The sequence below is a fragment of the Ylistrum balloti genome, unplaced genomic scaffold, assembly GCF_031769215.1.
Source record: "Ylistrum balloti isolate Yb309-2 unplaced genomic scaffold, AGI_CSIRO_Ybal_v1 Utg369618, whole genome shotgun sequence".
In the NCBI taxonomy this organism is placed as follows: Eukaryota; Metazoa; Mollusca; class Bivalvia; order Pectinida; family Pectinidae; genus Ylistrum; species Ylistrum balloti.
In genome coordinates, this window is record NW_026781890.1 from 317,901 (window position 1) to 343,626 (window position 25,726).

General features: G+C 34.9%; 2 protein-coding genes across 2 annotated transcripts in view; one reads left to right on the forward strand and one right to left on the reverse strand.

Moving 5' to 3' along the window:
- Positions 1-5,539: 5,539 nt before the first annotated feature.
- Positions 5,540-9,735, forward strand: LOC132548844 (flavin reductase (NADPH)-like). The gene is made up of 5 exons (XM_060212742.1): positions 5,540-5,664; positions 6,500-6,656; positions 7,125-7,335; positions 7,898-8,062; positions 9,375-9,735. Exons 2-5 carry the CDS (start codon positions 6,522-6,524, stop codon positions 9,518-9,520), a joined length of 657 nt encoding a protein of 218 aa, XP_060068725.1. The 5' UTR covers positions 5,540-5,664; positions 6,500-6,521; the 3' UTR covers positions 9,521-9,735.
- A 1,508-nt stretch (positions 9,736-11,243) lies between these two features.
- Positions 11,244-25,726, reverse strand: part of LOC132549045 (A disintegrin and metalloproteinase with thrombospondin motifs 16-like) — a 41,237-nt gene continuing 26,754 nt past the window's right edge. Inside the window, exons 14-28 of the mRNA XM_060212947.1 lie at positions 24,244-24,401; positions 23,968-24,028; positions 23,182-23,317; positions 21,719-21,897; positions 21,240-21,357; positions 20,804-20,893; positions 19,696-19,865; positions 19,071-19,134; positions 18,486-18,569; positions 17,721-17,963; positions 16,724-16,834; positions 14,828-14,907; positions 14,346-14,460; positions 13,953-14,049; positions 11,244-12,158 (exon numbers count right to left, since the gene is read on the reverse strand). Of these exons, the coding sequence (XP_060068930.1) occupies positions 11,414-12,158; positions 13,953-14,049; positions 14,346-14,460; positions 14,828-14,907; positions 16,724-16,834; positions 17,721-17,963; positions 18,486-18,569; positions 19,071-19,134; positions 19,696-19,865; positions 20,804-20,893; positions 21,240-21,357; positions 21,719-21,897; positions 23,182-23,317; positions 23,968-24,028; positions 24,244-24,401 (2,451 nt within the window). The 3' untranslated portion in view covers positions 11,244-11,413. The remainder of the gene's footprint in view (positions 12,159-13,952; positions 14,050-14,345; positions 14,461-14,827; positions 14,908-16,723; positions 16,835-17,720; positions 17,964-18,485; positions 18,570-19,070; positions 19,135-19,695; positions 19,866-20,803; positions 20,894-21,239; positions 21,358-21,718; positions 21,898-23,181; positions 23,318-23,967; positions 24,029-24,243; positions 24,402-25,726) is intronic.

Here is a 25,726-nt window from a genome sequence, read left to right on the forward strand (position 1 = left end):
AAATCTTGATACCAACTCAGAGGAAATCTTGATACCAACTCAGTGGAAATCAAGCCTTTCCTGTTTAGTAATCTATATTGAAGATATATGGATGTGATAGGAAAGATATAACACTAAGGAAAATCTTAACCATTTGCATCACAAAAGTTTTGTTATGAAATTGTTTTATGGAAACAGCGTTAACGTACCAGTTCATACAATGATTTTTACAAGGCTAACTGTGAAATACTGTACATCAGATTTTTTTGTGCATATCTGATGCATATCTGATGTTTGCAAATTTTGCGACACTGTCAAATTCACAAAAATCAAAATCATAAAATTTGTCTTTTCCTGTGATGTACAGTTAGTTGAACTTAGATTGTCAAAGGACATCTGTGTTAACTTTATAATTCAATAGTAGAATTGTTGTAAGCATGGGTATTGTACCTATAGAGTAGATACATCCAGTCAATATACTGTATTAATGAACAGAATGATGACTGTAATCTGACAGGACTTATAATTGTAATCAAGATCTGTGGCAACAGTCCCCTTCCATGTTCAGCAAAGTGATTTGTCACCAGATGATGGCTTCTGCCTGGTGATATAACACAGGATAAAACACAAATTGAAACCTTTCATCTTTATTTATTCCATAGATTAGTAAAATCATCATATGAAAACCATATATGTGTACATGCATCCTTGATAGGGGTAACACTCACTTTGAACCCCTGGAACATGTCATGGCACAATTGAAGGTAGAAGCCAAGTAAATTGATTGGTTTACAGCGGGTTTCAGGAGAAAGAAAACTAACCAATCACAGACTGATAAGCTCATTTGAAAGTAACAAAAGAGCAACACCAAACTTCAAAGGCAGTAGGACATACTGTTATGTGACCTGGAGATTGGTTTGATTTACATCAAAGGATCAAACTAGTCTTTTTGTCTTACCCAGAAGATGTTGCCCGAAAAACCTCCAATTTTACCATGAAATGTTTCAGGGGTGCAGATAGCAATAGTGAACATTACCCCTGGAGTAATAAGTTACGTCACTGCCCATTACATCGACCATTTACTATTGTTTTTTTTGTTTGTACTAGATTTGTGTGATGGAAGCAGTTGTCTGGTTTTGTGTTGTATAGTATTCTGCTGTTTCTCACTTTTGCTAGGGATTTTATTTCAGTAATTTCATGAGATAAAAAGTGAATGCCAGTGCTTTGAAAACATTTTACTGTGTTAAGATACAAAATGAGAAACGGATACATTTATACCCAACGTGTGCATGGCAGGGTTTAGGTTGTGTTTTTTTTCATAAGAAAAAGAATGACAGGATGAAATGAAAGTGTTTGAAAATGTTTTATTTCTCGGTGAATAACTGCACAATGTAACTCTGAGGAGGTCATTTCCTTTATTGTTATATGTAATGTGTTGTTAGGAAATTATTGTACAGAGACTATATGTGATGTTACAGGATAGCTAGGTAAGAGTGTGTCTTTTGTTCAGGTGATATTTTTCACCCATCATGCTACTCCACAGTGTATTGTGTAAAGTATTGTTTGCTATTCGGTCTGTATTTGATGTTGAGGTTTTAGTTTTCATGATCATATTTAACACATTCAGGAATTATTTATTATATCTTACTGTTTAAAGTAAATAGTAAACAAATCAGAAACTCACTATTTTCACTAGAAACTTATGTCTATTAAGTTGTTATTTCTGATGTCATTGAATATGTTATATTGAGGGCCTCACATGAACAATTTGAAATCAAAACTAATGGACTTTGAAGCCATCTAAGACATTTCTATTTGAGTGAATGTTGAGCTTATAGGAAGCATTTGATAAGTTTCCAAAATCTCAAAATTAACAAATTTCAGTATTTTGTTTTTCTATTAACAAGGTATTCTTTTGCAAATGATTATGAAAACAGACTTTCGTATTCCAAATTAAAATCTCAAAAGATTCTGCAATATGTAAACTCCATCCTCCACTTTTTGTAAAAAAACCTAAACAGAGTATGTAATAAAAATAAACCCATATATGTGCTAGGAAGTTGCAGACCATAATATCTTATCCAGGAATTCTGTAGATCTATTTTTATTTATCTTTTGTTATTAACTTTACCGGTCAGTGAGAGTGCATCAAGGATGATTTGATTAATTAAGATATTTACCTGGCTAAAATGGACGGCTTAGATCTGCACATTATTATGATACTATTAATCAGTATTATATTCCAGCAAACACACTACTTTTCTTCACCTTTTATACTTGTATGTATTGAACCTAAAGAAGTCTAATGTATTTACACACATGCTTACTAATTTGTTTTTCAAAATTTCTTCTCAAAGTTATATTAGTTTTTATTTATATTGATATATGAAACACATGGGCTGTTATGGATTCTCAAACATGAAAATAAAGTATAGAATTGTATATAATGGCGTTTATTGTGAGTCTTGTGAGTAAAAACTGTGTATAATGGTGTCTATTGCGAGTCAAAGTTGTGAGTCAGGGATAATATCAAACATCAACAGGTGTAACACTCAAACCAGGTTAAACCTGGTAACGAGACATTTCCCTAGTCATGCTCTTTTGATATTGTGACTGGACCTGACTGATGGCCATCTTGGATTTTGACTATGAAAGGATTTCACCGTATCTTGACAGGTACTCTATGGATCTTTCTCATATATCACATGTAAGTTCTTCTTTGTCTCTAGTAGTCTTGGGCTTTCACTAGAAAAAATGTTATTTGCTATACTTTGACAAATACTAGATAAATATTTCTCAAATTTCATTTGTAGTTCCTCATGAGCCCTTTTCATTTTGGGTCATATCTGGAAAAAGTGACTTATATTTCGACAATGAAAGTTTGTTACCACTATTTCCAGACTAGAACTGGCTGTAATAATGTAGGTTTACTATTGCTAGTTCCTGGAAGTGTTGGATAGATCTTCTCAACTTTATTATAAGGATTCCCAACGGTACCTAGTTTTAAGCATGGTCAGAAAAACTAAATGATTGACATGCTGCCATTTTGGATTTCGACTTTGAAAGTTTGTTAAGGCTGTTTAGATTTTTAAGCGAAATCGTCAGATTGACCAAGAGCCATCATGTTTTATCCGACATCGTACGACATGAGTAAACTTTTTAACACACATTTTAAACTTCTCAAGTGTCAACAGTGGGATTCTACTAAACTTGCCAGAAATGATCTTGAGATGGTTCTGACGAAGTGTTGTTATTTTCTTGGCCAGTCCGAAATGTGATGTGGCCGCCATCTTGAAATGCGAATTCTAAACTTTGCGTTCTGCTCAAGTTTCAGATGCTTTTATACTTTTATACATGTCATTGGTAGATTCTGAGATAAATCTTATAACAAAATTCACTTTTACAGTTGGTATCCTCACGGAGAAAGTTTTTCAAAGTTTGGCCGTAGAGGCTAAAGTTGGATTTTGACGATTTTTCTGACGTCTTTGAAAAAATGTCTTACCTTGAAGGGATGGAGATTCAAACTTAGGATATTTGTATTCAGGCAGCATTACAGTTGTTAAATACAAGGCAGTTAAACGATATTTGGAATAGCTATCATGCATGCCCTCGACTTGGTTAGTAACTGTTTATCCGCGTCTCCATGATTTATCATATCACTAGGCGTTTTCAAGCCAACGAAAATGTCAGTGTTTATGACATCCTCTTTGGCGCTGATGTCCACTAGTGGCGGGATTTCCATGGAGTTCTGGGAGATCCCTTTCAGGTTCCTTTAATAGAATCTTACTTTCTCAAGTGTCACTTGCCAGTCAATATTGTTGTTTTTTCATGCACTTTCAATACTGAACGATGATGAAATATTTAGGAATAATGAGTGAATGAATGAAGTCAAATGAAATGTCTTGTACAGCTTAACCGAAAAACAAAAAGATAAAATGGAAAGATAGAAAGGAACCGGAAGTAGAGTATTTTGTTAATGACGCCAGTGACAATATTAAGATAAGTTAGTGTTTGTTTCCGGTACAGATCATATTCACGGAATGGACCATGTCTCAATATGGAAGACTGAACTCTATCCAGCAGCGTACCATATTGGCTACATCGAACATCACCTAACACTTTACATCGAACCTCACATGACACATTACATTCAATTAAGAGAGCGGACGTAAACACGAATGAGAGATGTAGCGATTTAACAATTGATACACCAAAATATTCTAGAAGCTGTCTACCACCTGTAACCTTGAATCTTGAACAAAACAAACACGTGATTACCACATTTCAATACAAATTTAGAATCAGATAGAACTTAACGGCAATTTACATCTATTTGTAACTTTTCGAACCCGTTGTTGATGTTAGGACCTAAGTGAAGATCTTTTCTAATATTTGTAACAATTATTCCATTAAATCAGCATTTATTCTTTAATACAGGACAAGGTAAGGTCTCCATGGGTATGATGAGACTGAAACACCAGTGCATCAAATCGCACAAACTGATCTCTGATACGTTAGAACAATGCATCATGTGAAACATGTCTATGAACGGTAAGAAAATGGTGAATGTGATTTGGAAAGTTTGAAAAGGATAAAGAAATACAGACGTGTTTGCTTTACACTTCGGTTGGTCTAGAGTTGGGTTAAGGGGGGAAACTAACCAATCACAGTAGGATAGGCTTCTTTGCAGATAACAAAAGAGCGACACTCAACTTGAAAGCCATTACAACATACTGTTATGTGACCTCGAGATTCGTATGGTGTTCATCAAAGTATCAAACTAGGCACCGTAAGTGGTATTTTGAGTTTTGTCATGAATTGTTCCAGGGGTCCAGAGTTACTGTGAACGTAACCCATTGAGTATCCCTTACACTGCACGAATTCTTCAGAATACCGAAATAAAACACATCCCTGTCAACTGCGAATATCATGATGAATTCTAGATTACAAAGAATATATTTGTTAAGATAAGACATATCGAAATCAAAATTCAAAAGGAACAGTTTGCTTACGACGCCGTCCAAGACGTGGAAAAGATTGAAGAAGCACAAAAACAATAAGACCGAGTGTTCCGGAAGTGTAAGCGTCTTCCATGGAAATTTTAGTTAATTCACATAACAAACGAGACACAGATGTATTACAACACCACATCTGTCTATTTTTTTCAAATGAGACCATGATGGTTTCTCTGAAGCGTTTGACATATCTTCTTTAATCTGCCTTTCTCAAAAGCCTGGTTTATATGTTTGTCCGGCTGCTGTTGAATTAGATCGATCAAGGAAATCGTGATATTGGGAAACTTTTGTTCATAATTGAATCTGCTGTGGCAAGTTAGCACCATATTTTGTGGGAAGTGGTATTCGTTCAGATCAGGGAAAATTAAATCATTATAAAGCATATTGTAAAGCTGTTTTGCAAGTAGTATTCGACGTTATCCTGTTTCTGTCGAGCTGAGTAATATATACACAGTAGACACAGCATTTGCATGGAGCCACTGAAACGCGATATTTGTCGACATTTATGAGTTACACAACCTTAAATCACGTGTGGTAAATCTACAACCAACACACTGGGCGCTTTATCTGGGCTTTACATTTACAAACGTGCGCTCTGCACAAACGTGTACGGATTTGACAAGATATGAAGCTGACTGGGATATGTGGAGTGACATTTTAGCTGATACAAGTAAGGGCACTTGATCGATACAAACGCCTATGTTTTCTGTACAACTGGTCTGCAGACAGCTATTTGTATAGTGAATAAGTTTGTATGATTTATGTTGATTTATATATAGCCTTGAGATATCATCTCACATTTGTTCTGTTACATTGTCATCTCGCCATTTCCCCCAGTTTACTGGTAAGTCAGGGTCATTATTCCCTCTGCTCAGGGTGGATAGGCCAACAACGAACTGCACTGTACCGGTTCGATTTTGTATCCACTCTTGGTAAGTCAGCACCCTTTTCTTTCTGTGGCAAATAGGCTTACATCATCCGCATGTTTACATTGTTATCACTTCAGCGTTAAGTCCGTGTCATTCTCCTTCTGAATTCATAGGCATACACTGAAGACTGTACTTTAGCTGATTAGATAGGGGGCATTCAGGTAAGTTATCCCGATGCAGACAACACCAGGTTTACCTGAATACATTCGTTGTGTATTCATCTGTTCAACTTACCAAGCAGATCTAACAAAATATGTTGTTTATCATCAAAACCAGTATAACCACTTAACAACGTCATTGATTCTAAATATACTTCTGTTTATTTACGTAAAAAATTTAAGATATTGAGATGTAAATATGGACTTGCTTCAATAGTAGACAATATAGTTAGATGAATCAGTTTATTTGTGAAATATCTTTTCGAAATTCACTTCACTTTTGAATGACCTAGATATATCCTAACGACAGAATAAAATAACACCGTTGATCATCTCTCAATTTCATGCTTTTTATCATGAACAAATTAGATAATAATTTTAACGTTATTAAGGTGCTTTTTAAATTTATTTCTAACAGGTGAAATCTTTCGGTGTGTAATATGAGGATTGCTATATTTGGAGCGACAGGCCCAAGTGGACAATTTGCAGTCAAAGAGGCGCTTGATAAAGGGTACTACGTCACTGCCCTTGTACGGAATCCTGGGAAGCTAACGACTAAAGATGATAAACTTAAGGTTGTGTGTGTTACGGATGAATTTTCCTCTTAAGTTTCGTTTAAAGCACGAATCAGAAATGTTATGTAAAGGACCATGGATTTCTCAGTTAAAATCATTTTCAAAGTATTTTATTTTCCTATCTTAAAAATCAACGAAAAATAGAGCCGCTTGGAAATAACAAATTTTGTTGTAGTTCTTGTGAATGATGACATCCGCTTCCTTTTCTTTCACACTACTACACAATAATACTGTACTGGGCGAACACATTACTCAATTAAACAAGCCCACAAAAAAAGATTTTTTTAACGTTTTTAGTATTTGATTTGACTTTTAACCGAATCCGTTGGTTTTTAACAGAAAAAAATGCCAAAACTATGTAGGTATTTATTTATGTAAATGTCACTTATGATTGCCATTGAGAGGAAACAAAACATTTAAATACATTTTGTAAAACAATTTACAATTCCACCTTTTCTCTTGCTTTAGATAGAGAAAGTCGACATATTTAAGCCTGAGGAGGTCGGACCACACCTTAAGGACTGTGATGCAGTGGTGTCCTGTCTTGGAACACCACGACAAGGATTCCTTGGGTGGTCCAAAGTGACATTCTATACAGATTCAATGAAGAGCATCGTGAACGCAATGCGGACATCCGGTACCAAACGGCTGGTGTGTCTTACCTCTATAGGAACAGAAAGTATGCTGCACTCTATGAGTCAATGTGTTGACCACAGGGACGGGGGTGTACTGTCGATCATAGGTTACTCTATATATAAATAGTAACCTATGGGAGATCTGCAGTAGGCTCTCCCTCCCTCTCTCTGTCTGTGTCTCTCTCCCCCCCCCCCCCCCCCCCCCCCCCCCTCTCTCTCTCTCTCTCTCTCTCTCTCTCTCTCTCTCTCTCTCTCTCTCTCGGGGTGTACTGTCGGTCATGGTCAGTGTCTTAAAATATATGCTGTATACACATAGTTCCAAACCTTATCTAATATAACAGCGATTTCATGAATTTTCACAGATCGACAATATTACAACATGTAAAATGGCTTATTTCAACAACTTTCATTATTTCTAAACGTGGTGTTACGTAAACTCAGAGAGTAATTCTGTCGAATTACCGTACGTGCTAAAATACCGTCATTGTCGAACACATCAACAAACAGGTTTGTTGGCCACAATTTGTCAAACATTAAAGAACGAAATTTATTGATATAAGTAATAAACAAAATAATGTTATGCAACTGATTGTTTTTTTTTTTCAGAAGTGCCTGGAAGTCCGTGGGTGGTTGAGTGGATATTCAGACCCTTATTAATAGGTAACATTCTATCCGACATGGCCGAGATGGAACATTATCTGAAGGATCATTGTTCAGACCTCAGTTATACTGTCGTACGACCGTCAGGCCTAGTTGACGGACCTAGCAGTGGTATGTTTGTCTGATTACAATATTTCATTATTCGTTATAGGTATACCAATGTAGAAGTGGCAGATAGCGGAAGTTTGAGACCGAACAGGGGCAGAATATGTTTTTCATTGTTTTTTCTTTAACTTGGGTTCCGTTACCTGATAAAGAAAACTGCACTATAGAAAATAAACCACATCCCGAAACCAATAGTGTTGTTTTTTACAAGTCAACAATATATAACTACAACTTAAAGACTATTTTCATAGTATAGAAGACTTAATAGAAATGTGATATTTTGTTTGTAACTCGCAGACAACCTTACAACAAGTGTTTCGGGGGATGCAGGTTGATGGAAGGATAAGGGAAGGTTTACAGTCTCTAATGATCACAAATAGAGAAATGTGCTACATCCTTATACGATATTACGTTGGTGATAATTTGAGCAATAAGCCGGTTTCAAGTTGTCTGAGGATTGTTTACAAACAGCCTTTAAGGAGATCGATTTATACTTAAATGTCTTAAATATCCTAATATCTGTGATATGTGTGGTATATTTGTGATACAAAAGATATTTCAAACCTGTATATTCGTGTTACATAAAGATTATGGTTCTTTAGGGTTGAATTTTGTATCAGTCCTGACTTGAATTTTCCATGTTTGCACTGACACTACAGTCGAGGTTGATTTATTTTTATAGATGTACGTGTTAAACATGTACATATGTACCACAAACTGAACTCGGGTATGAATGTATCAGGCTATACAATTGTTACAACCATACAACCAGCTGACCTAACGACCTTTGTAACCCCTATCTTCATCTAGTGGTCAGTTATCATAACTAGTGGTAGGTTTAGTCATATTGTCTTGTGTAACGCATACAGCTTGTGATATCACTATAACATTGTATTTGTCTCGTCAGAATTGTCTAATACGACCTCTGTTTATTCTGACTTATCAACAAGCAATATCGTCATGCCATTTCTTGTGTAACTGTTATTTTAAAATGACCAGTACGTTGTAGAATCTTGTGTCATGTTTATTTCTTGCGTTATTTCATTATGTGAAAAAGAATAATGTACAATATTGTAGTGGCTTTGTCGTGTGTACATCAAAAATACACAAGTACATTTTATACTAGTTAAAGGGTTAGTATCGGTAAACAGTTTAAATGATGAGAACAATCTTTATTAATAGGACGGTAACATAAAAACAATAAAGTGAAAAAAACCAGTACTTGATTGATCTGATGTCTCATATTTTTCTCATATATTGTGATGATGCAATACCCTGATTACAATAGCTGATCATCCTTTTATGTGATCTTCTGCAGGTAAACAAATACAGACCGAGGAAAACCAGTTTGTGACAGGAGCAGCAATTTCAATGCCAAGAGCAGATGTTGGAAAGTTTGTCATTGACTGCGTTCAGAAGGAAAGCTGGCTACAAAAGTTTGTAGCCATTGGTCTGCTACCATGAAGGACATTTGTGTTATTCGGGTCACTGCGGTATCTTATGTAGTGTATCATGCAAATTTCAATTCAATTCATGTTTAACGTATTTTCTCTTACCTCACCAAGTAGACACGTGGTGATGTATCGGAACACTACTGTTTTTACAACTGGTTTATACAGAATATTTATACTTTGTCAATTGTAATGCTGAAATACATTAAACTTGTCGATTAATATGTATTAAGATATTAAAATGATCTTATGGACTTTACCCTCCAGAATATACATGGAAATAAGATATACTTTAAGAGGAAGACGGCTTAAAACCTCCACCTCCCCACCTCAATTATACAGGGGCTTGCACATATGACGTCTTTATACAAGCAGAAGGATACCATTATCATTCCTCGCACCTGCACCAGTGTACGTCAATATATTTGGATTTTTAACAGGAAATCACCAATCCTCTCTGAAATCATAAAGTGATGTTTGTTTTTTGCTGGTTACCATCTATATATATTCTATCACTGCAATTATGACGTAATTACCTAGACACGTGTATGGGTTTGGATTTTAGAACAAAGCCCGTATCTGTTGACAATTATCCCTAAATACTTTTTTGTTCTGCATGAAAAAAGAAGCCTTGAGTAACAAAAATATATTTTATTGATCTACAAACAAGACATGGAATGCATACAATAAATCACAGATATAGCTTAGTAATTACTGCCTTCTCTACAACAATATGGTGGATATTCCAATGTTTTAAGTATTTCAAGCTTTAAAAAAATCACAAAACAAATTGATGATTGGATATTTGAAAGTTGCCAGTGGTAGTTCAGTGTTTAACTAACGAATAAAAATTATTTTGCATGGTTTTATTGTGAAAATGACTAAACAATAACCGATAATTTAACCACCTTAAAGTTATTGTTGATAGCTCATGGCTGTAAAGCTTTTACGAGGGTTTTTTATCCTCCTATATAGCTAATAAATAGTCCGAAAGGTTCTGACTATAAGAGCGCGATTCTAACTTTGTCTTGGTGGTGAACAACTAGTCAGAACCCTTTTGACAGGCTAACAAGCTATATGGTGTTATGAATATTTGCATATTTGCATAGTTGATAAAAGCTTCCGCATACACTGAAAACAATGGCACGCTTTAACAAAATAAAAAGCAAACTGTGATAGCTATTACTTATTCGTACTATACTGAAGATACTAGCATCGGTAGTGACTGGCTGCTTATTCGGATACTGAAAACTTATTTCACTTATTTACATACATGTAATGCGAATATCTGAATTATTTATACACAACCTTGATAACTTTAAACATTGCCTGTGTCTATGTGTACAATTAAACAATTGATTTGACAGAATTTGTCTTTTGGCTCTATATATTACCAAGTATGTAACTATTCTGTTTTATCACGTTAAAGTTATTATATAAATAGCAAATTTAAATGGTCAGGAATTATGCACTATTTACGTATAATGATAACAATGATAAACGTTTTAATACACGAAGTGTATAACAATTAATAAGTTATATCTTAATGTTAACACAGCAAACAATCAGGCAACTACACAATAATCATTTATAAAACTTGGAATTAGTCTTGCTTTTGTTTTTAACAACTCCTAAACTTCTCTAAACATTTACTTGAACTATTACTACTTAAGAATTATACATCTATTATAAATCTACAAGAAAAGCATTAGAACATATGAATATGAAGCGAACGCAGAAAATTACAGGAAACGTTTATAACAATCTCAATATGTTCAGTATAGACTGGCGTAGAGAGGGATGAAAATGGCTTAGAATATAGCAATGAAGATTGATAAGAGTTGAAGGGGATAGGAAGGGTACTTGGATTTCATATCCCAAAATATATTACATTTCATCATTTATGTTAACCTGAATAAATGTAATCATAGTTTTTAAGAATATCATCTTTTGGATAAACATTGTACCCAGACTGTAATTGACGGCCATTACTGAAGTAGTCTCTTCCTCCGTGACTTTCAATCGACACACTTCTTACATATTCATGATACCCTTCCTTAGCGAGCTTTTCCTGGATAACATAAGGTCGTGCTGTTCCAGACAGTCCTTTCTCTCGCCTTAATGTAGGGTCCGACCTATTTATGTACAAAGCGTACCCAGAAGCTCCCAGAACGAGCACAACAAACCCTGCAATTGTCCCAACAATGATGTAGATTTCCTCAGTTGTTAGAGGTTTTGCGCCAATGTCAGGGTCCTCTGTTGGTGTTGGTGTAGTAGAAGAAGCAATGGTAGTATTGGCTGAAGGAGTGATGGAAGTTTTTGTAGTAGGAGTACTGAAAGTATTTGTAGTAGAAGCGATAGTAGAGGAAGGGGTATTTGAAGTTGGAGTGACACTTTGATTTTTGGAAACAGTGGATATTGAAGAAACCACTGTAGTACTCGGCGATGTAGTAACGATTGACCTCGTGGTTGTAATACCTCTGGTAGAATCTGAAGTTGTTGTGGTGGTCGGGGTTACAGTAGAAAGCGAAGGAGTTACTGTGGAAGTTGTACTTGGTTGTGCTAAGTCATCAAGATGAAAGAGAAAAAATAACTTCCATACTAAATGAAATCGATTGTAACATAACGAAATAAAAAGGAAAGCAACGGAGCTACAGAATATATCTTGTAAGAAGCATCAATTATTTATAGTAACAAAAGTTATCGAAAGAACACGAAGATGACACGTTTGTCTTTAACAAATATAATATATAACCACACTAAATTAGGAAATTTTCCATTATTTATAATCAGGAAAGAATAAACTAACATCAATGTTTTACCGTTTAATAAGATACAAAAAACATAAATTAGTATTACATGCAATTGTTATATTAGTATTTTGTCCTATAATACTGAGTTATGCGGAGTTTCCAAGCATGAATTGCAATCGTTATTGGCTGTTGATATAGAATCTGTATATTTATATCTGTAGCTTTTTATATCTGATTACTGGGCATGCATATTAAGGTAAGAAATATCACTGTTGTTTTGCATAAAAATGTAACTATAAGGATTTAATCTCTTTCCTTTCATTATTACCCTTATACTAGATTCTTGCTGTTTACTGGATAAATACACGATCTATTTCGGTCTATTACCAAGGTAAACTGATACAATTTTCACAAAGAATAAAGGTTATATTTCTGTCTATTGCCTAGGTAAACTGATACAATTTTCAGAAAGAATAAATGGGATATTACTCTATATTGCCTGGGTCAACTGAAACAGCTTTCACAGAGAATAAATGGTATATTGCAGACTATTGCCGAAGTAAATTGATATAATTTTCACAGAGAATAAATGGTATATTGCAGTCTTTTACCTCGGTGAACTGATACAGCTTTGGTACAGCGCAACGCATACTTTGATTTTGTGACAGAGTATATAACAAATACTTCATTTCAACAATTTGGGTAAACAGTTTGGTAACATTTTGTCTGAGCGTGACCCATGGATTTCATTTAATTAACCGGATATACTTATAGAGAATTGAACAGGTATATTATCATTAATATTTCTTAGATCTACTTTTAATTGCTTTTTTGACAGAGCAAATATATACTATACACCGTAAAAGGATAAAAAAATCAGTTCAAGAAATGAACCTCGTCAGTAAAAGCAAGACAATGTAAGGCATGGCGTAGATACTGTTTTAAACATAACTGATAGGAATAGAATGTCATCAAACATTGAGGACGACACCGATCACAACATCTTTGTTAAAAAATATTTATCAGTTTTAAGCGTTTTTGGTATCGTTCTGTCTTTGTTGCAGGGACATGTATTATGTTGTTTTAACACTTTTCTCCTCTGTACCAATTGACGTCATAACATTTATGCCTTTTGGACATTATTTCATTTTCCTCTCATGACTGCACAATAAGTCATTTCCACAAACGTTCATACACGACTGCAATACATGATAATTATATATAAGATAACTATCTATGGTTTGCTATAATCAAGGTTTGATTATTTAATTTTATTACTCCAGCTGTACGCGGGGAAACAATTGCCTCTATATCAAATGAAGCGAAAATAAAAGGTTGAAGCTGGAATATATAGTGGCAGGTATTAGGGATGGATCTGGACACAGTGAAAGCAAACAATTTTAAGCGTGTCGATGTCTCAAGCCAAATTTCCCCGCATACATGTGCAGTACAAATTTTCGTTAGAGCTTCCAGTAACCAAATTAGATAAAAGTATGTACATATGTTGAATCTAAAATAATGTTGTGTCATCAAATAAAGCTCATGATTGAGTTTCACATACAATTTGAAATGTTTGAATTGTTTGATAATCACTGATATAGCTAACAGACACCACTATGAGAATAATTGTTTCAATTGAAATTTTAAAGCAAGCCATACTATCCTTCACCACCGTGAGCCCCTAGAGATTACGTATGGTAAAGCCAGTTGTCATTAATAATGGTCATAATTAGCAGTACACCATAAACCATGACCATGTATTCGTTCTTCTCACATCTCGTACCTGTACCTGAAAGCAACCGAATATTTATGAAAAGGTAGTAACAAAGTAAATCCTCGAATGGACAGTATTGGTAAACATTTAACCTTAGATGATGTCGTTAATGCAAGAAAGAAACTTCAAGCAAACGCATTTTCCTTGTCTTATAACACTCTTTATGGTTACTTACATAGGTTTGGATAATTAACATTTTGCATTCTAATAACAGTGAAGAAACTACACAGAATTATCATTCGTAACATAACATCAGAATTAAATATATGATGATATAGAATAAATAAACATAGAATAAGCACTGTACTTACTGGACATACAGGTGCCCAATTCGTCACTGTTATCGCCACAGTCGTCTACGTCGTCACACGTGACATTAAGAGACACACAGACACTGTTTGTGCATTTAAACTCGTCCGCCGCACACTACATTTGGACAAAACTTAAATAAGTATATATGACGTGCGCATTTTTATATATTGATTGATATGACTCATTGACGCTTTAATAACGTACATCAGGTAAAATAAGTAAACTATAAGAATTTCATTTACTGTTATTGACTGGACGATCAGTTTGGCTGTAATACAAACCTAAGTGGACGTTCAACGAACAAACATAATTACGTGTGAATTATTAGGTCCACCGCCCCCACAAAATATTTTTTTATCAAATAGATATTTAGGATTAGGAAGATGTGGCACTTCGGGTCTTTTTTCTCTAAACGATCCTGCTGGTAATGATTTATCTTTTCTTCAGTTGCATTATTTGTATGATGAAAGATAACACTTGCCGTTGTTGTGCTTGGTTGTGGAGTTGTTGTGGTGACAGCTTGTGTGGTAGTTGAACACGTATCGGGAGGAACCTTAGCAACTGAAATTATAAGTGTATAAGTATCAAAACAGATAACTGGTAATATTTAATCATCCACGTATAAATAGTTCTAACAATATGCTTGATGCGATGTTTCAGATGGCAATAATCTTTAGGTCACATGGTTAAAGAATTCGAGGATACTCATGTAGCAGTCATAAAATATATTGTAATGGCTGCAATAGATATAGAAACCATATTGTGGCCAGCACTTCATCTTGGTATAGCTTACGATTAATGAAATAGCGACAGCACCATATCATTTTACCTTGCAGCAGAATAGGCCATCGGTTCGTTCACATTCGAAATAAAGTTAAAAGTTATTTTGATTGTCTCCCTTGTACGGTTAAGTCATCAATACCATTGTTTTGTACATTTGTGAAGGTTGAATATGAAAAGAGGGTAGAAACAATCCAAAATCTCAGTCAGATGTATTACTCGTTAAAGTATTATGAAAGACATAATATAAAAAAAATTGCATTTGCATTTTATATAGTTATCAGTAATTTTATTTTAAACGCATGACAGCAGCTTCTGTAAACAAGAGAAATAAGTAGCCTATCCCTTTTTATATGATATATCTGCATTCAGATTTAAAATATAACAATAAAACCCGAACAACAACAAAAATAGTTAATGAAAGTCCTTTTTTTTATAAAGAACAAGTTGCTGAAAGCTCTTTATTATGATTTGTTATAGTAAGAATTCATCATATTTATCAGTAAGCACTGACTGAAAGAAAAAACATCAAAACTCAATGGTATTATGTGGAATATGAAAAATCCTAGATAAAAAAGACTCTACGTGTACACCCCCTTGCATAAATACACAAAAACTGAGTGTTCTAATTAAAGCACTTTATGTGTTGAAAGATTTTCAAAGTTTTGCACTCCTTAAAGATAATTGCATTTCTTGTATGTACCACATTTGTCGAAATGATTCATCTTAAGATAAGACCACTTCATAAGAATTTATACAAGAAAATAATAAGATAAGCGGCAAATACATGTTATATGAAAATTAAGTACCATAGATAAAAGGCAGCTAAGGCATTAGCTTAATTTATGTATCGGAAACACTATACAAGATATTTTTATTGTCAAATTTTTTGTTCAATAAATATACGAGTTATTTCCCCGGATTTTCTTTCCAAGAATATCTAAGAGTTATGTCCCTTGAATTAGAGGGTCATCGGTCATCTGATTAGTCAGTTACTTTCGCGCGGATGCTGAGACCCCTCTCATAACGCAGCCATCTTTAATTGTATCAATACGTAGTTCAATTAGTGGAGTGGATTTGCATTTGTTATGCAAAATTTACCCACCCACTTCCACCCTATTGTCTGTTCTATAGTAACGTTATTTATTATCAGCAATTGTGGCGGTTTTTTTGTTAACCCCACATTGGCTTTTTATTATAATTACTAAAAAATAATCTTTTGTTCATTTTACGGTTTTTGTAACTGTGAGATATGTTTTTAATTTCATAAATAAATACAAAGTCACCCTCTCTGTAAGGGTGGCCTTTTTCATTCATACTCATTGTTGTGTCGTTTCTTGTCGTAGTGTGCAGATACATAAAGGTCATTACTGACTTCATCTAATTTATAGATTTATGTTGAAATAAAGGTATGATGTTAGAGCAATTTTATGATGCTCCAATATATTTCAATCACATCACATTTGAACAAAATCAAATTATACCCATGAGGCATAGTGATGAAATTCAGTTTATCATGGAATCGTTTCGCACAAAAATTTACATATTTACCAATTCTGATTTCTTTTTCCCATTCTTGACATTAGAACTAACATACCACATAGTCCACAAGACAGGGGGCAGTCAGCTTCCATGTTAATGTTGTCCGTGACACATTTCCCTGCGGCAGCGTCATCAGCACACGTGGCACGGCTATCTTCACATGTTTCTGCCGGAAGTAGAAAACATTCCGTCCCATTAATATCAGATCTGATTTATGTGAGTTTAAATTAGTCAGAAACAGTAATTTACTTGATAAATTTACAAAGTCTGTGAAATATGTCAACTACTGTTGGAAACACGTATGGACAGATGTATTTTGATAAAGAGGATTTGGTTGTTTTACGGTTGTCAGAATTATGTTGTTCAGAAATGATTATACATGTGTGCAGTATAAGTTTGACATGTTCTATGTTATTAAGTATGTCTGTTGGATTGTTGTTATTAACACCGGATAAAAGAAGGTTTTGATGCAGTTTCGTACAAAGAAAATGTACATATTTGGTGTCTACTAATGTTCTAATAGTAACTTAGGATATTGATACTTGATTTAACAAATGATCCCGCGTCAGTGTTACAAATATGACATTTTATTGGATTAAGTTCTTATTATGTACCTCTAAGTAATTTTTCATGCATTTCATTATCCATTTGTTGTGTATATCTGTTGTTAAATCGATCTTATTCTAGATGACTTACAATCTTGCTGATTTCTGGATCAAGTATCGTGCTACTAATTTTAAAAACCATCAAGTGATCAATGTGATGAAAGCATTTTAAAGATTTGATTATTTTAAGAAAAATGTATTGATAATGATGATACTAAAGAAACACATAAGACGAGTTACGGAAAAGTCAGTTTGTTAATTGGATTCGATATTGTGTTTCCGGTTAGATTGTTATACACATAGCGTTGTTTGCATGTTATCTCTTTTCGAATCCTCGATATACGTGTGTGAATTCCGAAACGCGCCACATTTCATTATTGTACAATACATCTTTACTAGAGCGTGCGGTAAATAAAGAACTTTGAAATGGCCGATACAGCTTCTTACTTTCACAAGACGTCCCTCCATATCCATCAAGACACTGGCATCGACAGGTAGCGCTGTCAAACACTCCACAGTTCTGACAGGTGGCGCCAACACAACTCTGACATGATTGTCCCGTGTATGGTACCTTACACGTTTCGCAGACATCGCCAAATGACTGATTATTACACTGACAACCACACGTATCCTCAATAACAGTGCCCCCATTCCTACACTCTGTTTGACAAGAAGTGCTGCAGTCCAACGCTACAAATAATTAAAACTATTTTCATACAGAATTACAAATACTATTCTATTGTAAATCATTCCAACCCGTCGCCTTGATAGCGAAGAAGAACACTTTTTGTCTTGTGGTTATCTTGCAGTAGTAATTAATGATGGTAATTAAGAGCAGTTTCCATATAACAAATGTCCCCATTCTACAACATCTCAAGTCGAACATAGGCCTTGAGCGGGTGAAACTGATTACAGCCTTTCACATCATACATTTCCATACATCTAACCAAGCCATGGTCTCATATACACTATATTAACACGGAGAGCGTTCTAATGACAGCACTTTAGAATAAATCTTAATGTTTAGGTACCACTTGTTTGATGATAACTTTTACTATTACTACTCACGAAATATCACATCTTCCTTGTGATGTTGGCATGGAAACTACCGTAGTGATATATCCTTACCCAGTGATAAGATATTCTAAAATATTTGTAGACATTGCGGATTTAGCTATATAAAAATTAAAACCTGGCTAGCGTAACACTTACAATAGTAGTTGGAAGGGCAGATACATGCACACACAGAACTGTCCCATGTACCGCCGTTCTGACAGGTCCCTGTACAGCTTCCAACTAAAATAAAACATATAGTCAGTTTGACAAATATGCCTTAAACCATGAAATCCTGAAAACAATTAGATACATTGCTGAATGTTTCACACCTGAGTTCTTCTGCAAAATCTTAACAAAATAAAGATCCTAGAATCGGTAAAAGGAGAACGAGACGAGATGTAAATACTTTTTTCCCTTTCGCCAATGTCACATTCTATATGGCTGCCCAGTGAAGCTTGACCACATAAAGGAGGCCAATTACCTGATCATATTTAAAACGTATGGGCCTTTTCCCTGATTAGGCAGGCCTAGTCCAGGTTTCCCCACACTATAAGCAACCTCCTTCCATCCGGAGCAGAATAAACAATCTAGACCAATATAGAATGCTTCATACGTGCAAATTATTGCGTTTCGTTAGATAGGTTTGTGTCTCGTTTTATCTTAATACTGAGTAAAACATGGAATTCGAATGGTCACTTCCCAGGTATATAAACATTTATTGTATATTAAAAACCCACTTACCATTCAGAGGTGTAGAATAGGCATAATTCACTCCAAGATTAGGGTTGCTTCCATGGGCGTTATACTTTATTAAAAGGCAATAATCATTATTTACATAAGAATGATGATTTCAGATTAACAAAAACAAAAAACAAAAATATGAAATCAAGAGCATAAGGTCTGTAGCAAGAATAAACCGGTTGTCGTGAAAGCCAATAAAGAAAGCTTGTCATCAAACTGATATGGAATGCATCAGATGATACGCTTACTTTACCATGTTATTCTATCCCATAATCCACCTACCATATGATTAATTCGTCAATATCATATGCTTATATATTATATCACTAGTGGAATACACCATGGAGTGTTTTTAATTGACTGCACCAGTCATAAATCGATTGTGATGTTTTAATATGGAAACTGATATTACGTCATGATTTTAAAAAGCACAACAAAATGGCTGCCTGTTTGATTTTGCCCTCCATAATCAAACTTTAATAACATGTCAAAACGTGACTTTTCTGAGTTCCGTGATAAAACACCCCCTTAAAACTCATTTGAAAGTTTTAATTTTTGCTTGCTAAGGATAAAAATAAATAAATAAATGATACTTGAAAACCTTACAGTGGTTGGTAGGACATACCTTGATAGTTACGGTGTCAGTGAGGATTCCTCTTCCTATAAGGTATTGAGTGTTGAAGTAAAATGACCAAAACACGCCTGCATGGTATATAGGACTACTACCTGTGTCGAAAACCCAACTGTAGACTACCCTAGAGGCAATGACGGCCCGATTGTATTTATTCCACAACTCTACAAAGTACATCAATAACTGTATTGTAATTATTGTAAACATGGTTGATTCGGAATAAACAACCACATGAATTAATATATGAAAACATATGAAAAAATAACCCATTTTTATTATCTTCCGTGAAAGATACACCATTTTGACTTCCAAATTTTGGTAATGCATTGACAGTGATCTAAAACCAGCAAGATTAACAACATGTTATTTGTTATTTATTAAGGTATTTCTAGTGCCGTTGCTGAAGATTATGTCAGTAATCTGTTTTCCTGTTTCTTATCCCATTTTCTCTACGATACGGAGACATTTAAATCATTGTCATCATTACAATCATCCATCAGGTAAATGTCATATCTGCAGATGGTATCTAGCGAATTGTTTGCGCTGACCAGTCAAATATATTAAATCTCGAAAATGTTGGAAACGCATCTTATTATGTGTATATATAAATATTGTAAAACTTTTATTGGGTATAAGGAAAGTTAAATAAATTAAAACTACAATAGCATTGCGCCTATAAATGTACGTTAATAATCTATTAGGAACTCGTGAAGTGATTAATTTCCATACAATAATATACATACGATGAATCCCGACAAAGTGACGTCATGCAGGAAACAAAACAGACTTTTTGAATATCCTAATGTTTTTCAACATATGAAGCAATATAGAAGAAAATACATCATCTGATATCGTTACTAGTTACTACTTTCAAGTCCTGATCTCGGTTTATTATCAAATAAATTCGGATACAGAGCGTGATTTCGTATTAGTCGAATAATGTTTCAGGTTCTTAATTGTCAATTTAACAACACTTAAACGTTTTACATTAAACATTGTTGATGGTCTAGAGCAACCTATATACTAAAAATGGTAAAACAATAAAATAAGTAATGTATATAGTCTAAACTATGAATGAACGAATGAAATCAAAATTACTTACCTACATAATTATCCCCCATCTGGCTGTAAGTAAACCAGAACTGGATATTGAAGGAACCTGCCGGTAACTGAACAATTGTCACCCGAACACCTATAAAAAACATGTGTAGTTCGTGCATATATATCGTGGTAGAATATTGTTGGGACAATCACACACGATTATGCCCCTTTACAAAAAAATGTAAGCAAAACCATGCAGGTCTCCTGTTCAACTGACATCCTCTCCCTCTGGTGCCAACACCAAAAATTCTAATGGTACATAAGGGAAGTTTTCATCTTTAAAAATTGCGCACTTGTAAGTAGCCTTAACATGGAGCCCGTTTCAAATAACTCGTTTAAGAAATTCAACATTTATTCTCTTCACTCACAGCGTACAGTTTTCATCTCGATTGACTAGATGACCAGATATACATCGTGTAAAAACAAACAATTTTCACCTGAAGCGACAGCATCAGCAAACACAGAATTGTAGAAGAGACAAGTAGAGTTATCTCCACCGCAAACACCACACTGGTCATACTGTTGTCCGTTTAATTTGTTATCACATCCAAACACCTGACGGACCAGAGAGTATTGAATTAATAATGATTTAATTGGCGTATAAATATCATAAACTTTAGATCGAAATGTTAACTTTATTATAATTCTGAACTTAATGACCCCAATCTCAACGACTCCAGTACCAGAGCTACTGAGAGCGACCGATGAAACAAACAAGTGGCAATGATTATGCTAATGATGATTGTTTGATTATAGCTTTGTTTGAAACAGCTCTTGGAAAATCTTAGCCTTAGCTCAAATGATGATATATAATACAATGAAATGAGGAAAAATATCTGTATAAGAAAATGAGCATTTTGTAAAAGGCTACAAACCTGGAAGCCTGTTCTTTATATTATCTTGAATGAACACTTACTTGACAATAACCTTCGAGGCAATAGTCCTCATACCCAGGCCTACGAGGCCAGTCATCTTCATCCCACTGGTGTAGAGCCTCATTACAGGGAGATCCATCAGGCATCAGCCCGTACCTTGTGTATGCTGGGGCAGTGTATCCCGGCTGCGTGTCACATTTTACCTCACATTTACCCATTCCTTAAGAATAAAAAAATCAACATGGCATTTCAGTGTACATTTTAATTAATGACTCACAGCGTCATAAATATTGATGACATAAACATATTTCGCGCATTGACAAAAGTCCAATGATAATTCCTACGTTATAGTCCGATGACATCTTATTCGGTCTCCTTTCCATTTCACCTTTATAATTTTTTTCGATGTCTCGTCATTACCCTAGTTGGGACACTGTTCCTTTCCGTTATAAAGTGTAGCACTTATTTCGTCAAGACATATTCCTATGTACAATAAGGTCAAAAATAGTATGACGGGACGGTAAACAGATTATAGATCAAACAAATCCCAAGATGAAAACAATATACTGTTGTCAATTCGGCTACGCATCGTTTAAAACTTGGTTAATAACCTTATGTAATGAAAATGTAGACTTTGCATAACATTAGCTACCCTCACTATTATTTAGAATTCTAACTACGGTTGGATTAGAAGAGATTATGTTCAGAATCGGAAATTTTCCAAAATAAAGTGTAATAAACTGTTTCTTCTCGCCAGGGGATTATGTAAGTCCCCGGGATTATCAAATTCACCGTTGTGGTAAAGCACCTGAAGAACCTTCCATCCTTGTAAAGTATCTAACGTATCTGTGGGTTACATGTAAAAACGATTTGAAATTTTCACTCATTTTCACTCTGTCGGTCCTGCCCATTACTGATCATCCCTTAATATGTACATACCATCAAACTGTTATCCTGTACTTGTATTTCTAAACAAGTTTTGATTATATCTACATTTATCCCTCCGCTAGGGACCATAGGGGAGCAATACCTTTTGACCATCCTATAATCTAAAATGTCAGAATTTTAACTTAATTCATTTGACTTGCACAAGTTCAAGTAAAACCAGACTTTGATTTGTTCAAAATTTGAAAAAAAAAACGCATTAACTGAAATATAAGTTTCGAATTGTGCTTTTGTCGATTTCATCTGGTGATGAATTGAGTTCATTTTAATTCAATGCTTAATACAATTTCAGTTCACCATTGTAATGAAAGGTTTAAGCTGAATGTCATGGAAATCGATTTGAAAGTTTTCCGGAACAAGTCCAACTTTACGGGCGCAAGACGGACGACACCGGGAAAAAAGGGGATCAGAATAGCACGCTTGTACTGATGATCTCTATGATAGTACAAAAGACATACAAGAGAAAGGCATTTTAAGTCACCATCTATATATAATTCATCGTTCATCTATGTTAGTTCATAAACAAAAGTTTAAAAAGTAGTGAAATTATGCAACTTACTTATAGAACTGAAAACAGTTCCCACAGCGAGATAGTTTGTGCTACTAATAATCCCATACTGCAACAATCTCTCACACGTTTCAGTGGCTCTCGCCGACTTTAAAGTACCTTCATCTGAGCTGTCGCCCGAGCAAGGCTGATTCCAAATACAAAGTGTAAAAGTATTTGCAATGAATACCAATTTCAATGAATATTGGAAAAGCGGTTGCTTAAAAATCTCTATTCGAACCTATCCCATATAAATGCCTCTACAAAGACCATCATATATGCATTAAAGTTTTGATATATTTTCAATTTGTACATCATATATTTATGACGTAACCTTTTCATGAGCACTGTCAAATATTCTAGTGTTCAGCCCTTAATACTGGTCACGGCACCAGACGAGCGAGCACAAACGTTTTAATCAATACTTCAAAAGATAACGACCTGTCTCAACACAAGACCATAGCAATTATTGTTTTCACTGGACGGAAGATTTACGATTGCAACGCCTAACGAACCGCAAAAGTATAAAAGTTGCAGGTGTGCCAAAATATTGACATTCCACTCCAATATATCGAAACATATTAAATAAAGAATAAAATTTTGGTGTAATCTTAACTTTACAGTTCATCATTTTGGTACTTCATAGGTACAAATTTCATCCCACGTGTGACATTTTGTGAAACAGATAGAAATGAAACATAAGGCTATGGGTATTTAGACTGTGAAGAACGAACGGGGATTTCAAGAAGAAAAATAAACAAATGCAAATTAATGGATAGCAAGCACAGACAAGATTACCGTGGTATTGCACAGTTCTGCCTCATATTCATCACCGGAACATGTAGCGTGGTTCTTTGGTCTGAAAATGAAATGTAAACGTTGGGTTGTTGTCCATAGCAGATGTAAAGCAAACAAGACATTTTTTCTGATATAAGTGAATCATATCTAAACTCATTGTCAAGCGTTCTTGGTGTTCCGAAATCCATGTGATTTCATCGAATATTTGATTATATCATTTCAAAAACTAAAGACAGAGGTGTGTGAGATAAGGGATTTGATTTCAATACGTCATACCTAGGGTTGTTACAGATACGTCTTCTGTGCAGCATACCCGTTCCACATGTTCTAGAGCAGGTAGTCCACGAGCCCCAGTCTGACCAGCCTCCGGCCGTAACAGTTGCCCCTGTCAGTTCAGCAACCGCTAGAGTTACACAAGATGCCTTGAAACATACCTATAAAGTAGACAGGTTTCGTAAACATAACACTAAGATAATAGAATGTTTTTATAAGACTAAATAGTAAAAAAAACAAATATATTTATCACATAGCTACCCTGTTAACAGTGTAATATCACCTATTACATAGCTACCCTGTTATCAGTGTAATAGCACCCATTACAACGCTACCCTATTAACAGTTTGATATCACCTATTACATAGCTACGCTGTTATCAGTGTAATATCATCCATTACATAGCTGCACTGTTATCAGTGTAATATAACCTAATATATAGCTACCCTGTTATCAGTGTAATACTACCTATTACATAGCTACCCTGTTATCAGTGTAATATCACCCATTACATTGCTACCCTGTTATCAGTGTAATATCACCTATTACATAGCCACCCTGTTATCAGTGTAATATCACCCATTCTACCATAACCTGCTGATCTCACGCCCAGACTATCCATTAAACACCATATTCATTGTTTATTCATACGCATAATACACACGTGTATTATTGATGATAGCCAAATCTATTGGACGAGGCATTGACATTTGACCCAGCCATGATCTGTGACCCCGAACCACTTTCGCCACGTGCGATTGTTTTCATCGTCTGCTGCCCATCACCAGCATGGCTGACAGTGACGATCTGTCACTCTTACCGGCGGTCAAGATCGGTGATGCAGTAAATTGTGTGGAGGGGGAAAGGGGATAGTAATTGGTAAATGCAGTAATTTTCGTTTCCCAACATGTGATATTAGGTTGGAGACGGGCAAGGTCGTTTCGGAAACAAGATACAGGTTTGATATTTCCCCGGACCCTATCGTCACTGTCTCAACTAAGCCTACCGCTGAACCCCGCCCCATTTCCGACAATATCATCGATGGTCCAGTGTATGGAGGCACAATAAACATCAACATTCACAATAATAAATATTTCTCTCGAAAACGGCCCATGGTGATGTACAGTTCTGATGAAAGTGATTAGAAGTTCTCGAAATTACAAGCTATCTTTATCGTGTTTGCTTTCACATTTTCCCGCGAAGAAGCACTACTCTTATCCGCATTACAATCTAGTTCCAAATTATTCTTTTTTTAAGATTAACAATTTGTGTAATTTTGTAACGTGTTTCAATGAACTAATGTTACGGGATGTTTCCAAACAAGGTTACTGAATAAATAAATAATTTGCTTCAAAAATAGCGATTTTGTCTCTTTTTGCATATTAATGAGCCAATCAGACAACCTATGATGTATTCTTACGCAAAAGTGTCAATGGGGGCGAAACAATGTTGTACACAATACAAATATTTTTACGTTAAAAGTTTA

Coding starts and splice junctions, on each gene's coding strand:
- LOC132548844 (XM_060212742.1), top strand. CDS start 6,522: ATGAGGATTGCTATATTTGGAGCGACAGGCCCAAGTGGACAATTTGCA. Junction 7,336..7,897: donor TACCTCTATAGGAACAGAAA/GTATGCTGCACT, acceptor TTTTTTTTTCAG/AAGTGCCTGGAAGTCCGTGG. Junction 8,063..9,374: donor AGTTGACGGACCTAGCAGTG/GTATGTTTGTCT, acceptor GATCTTCTGCAG/GTAAACAAATACAGACCGAG.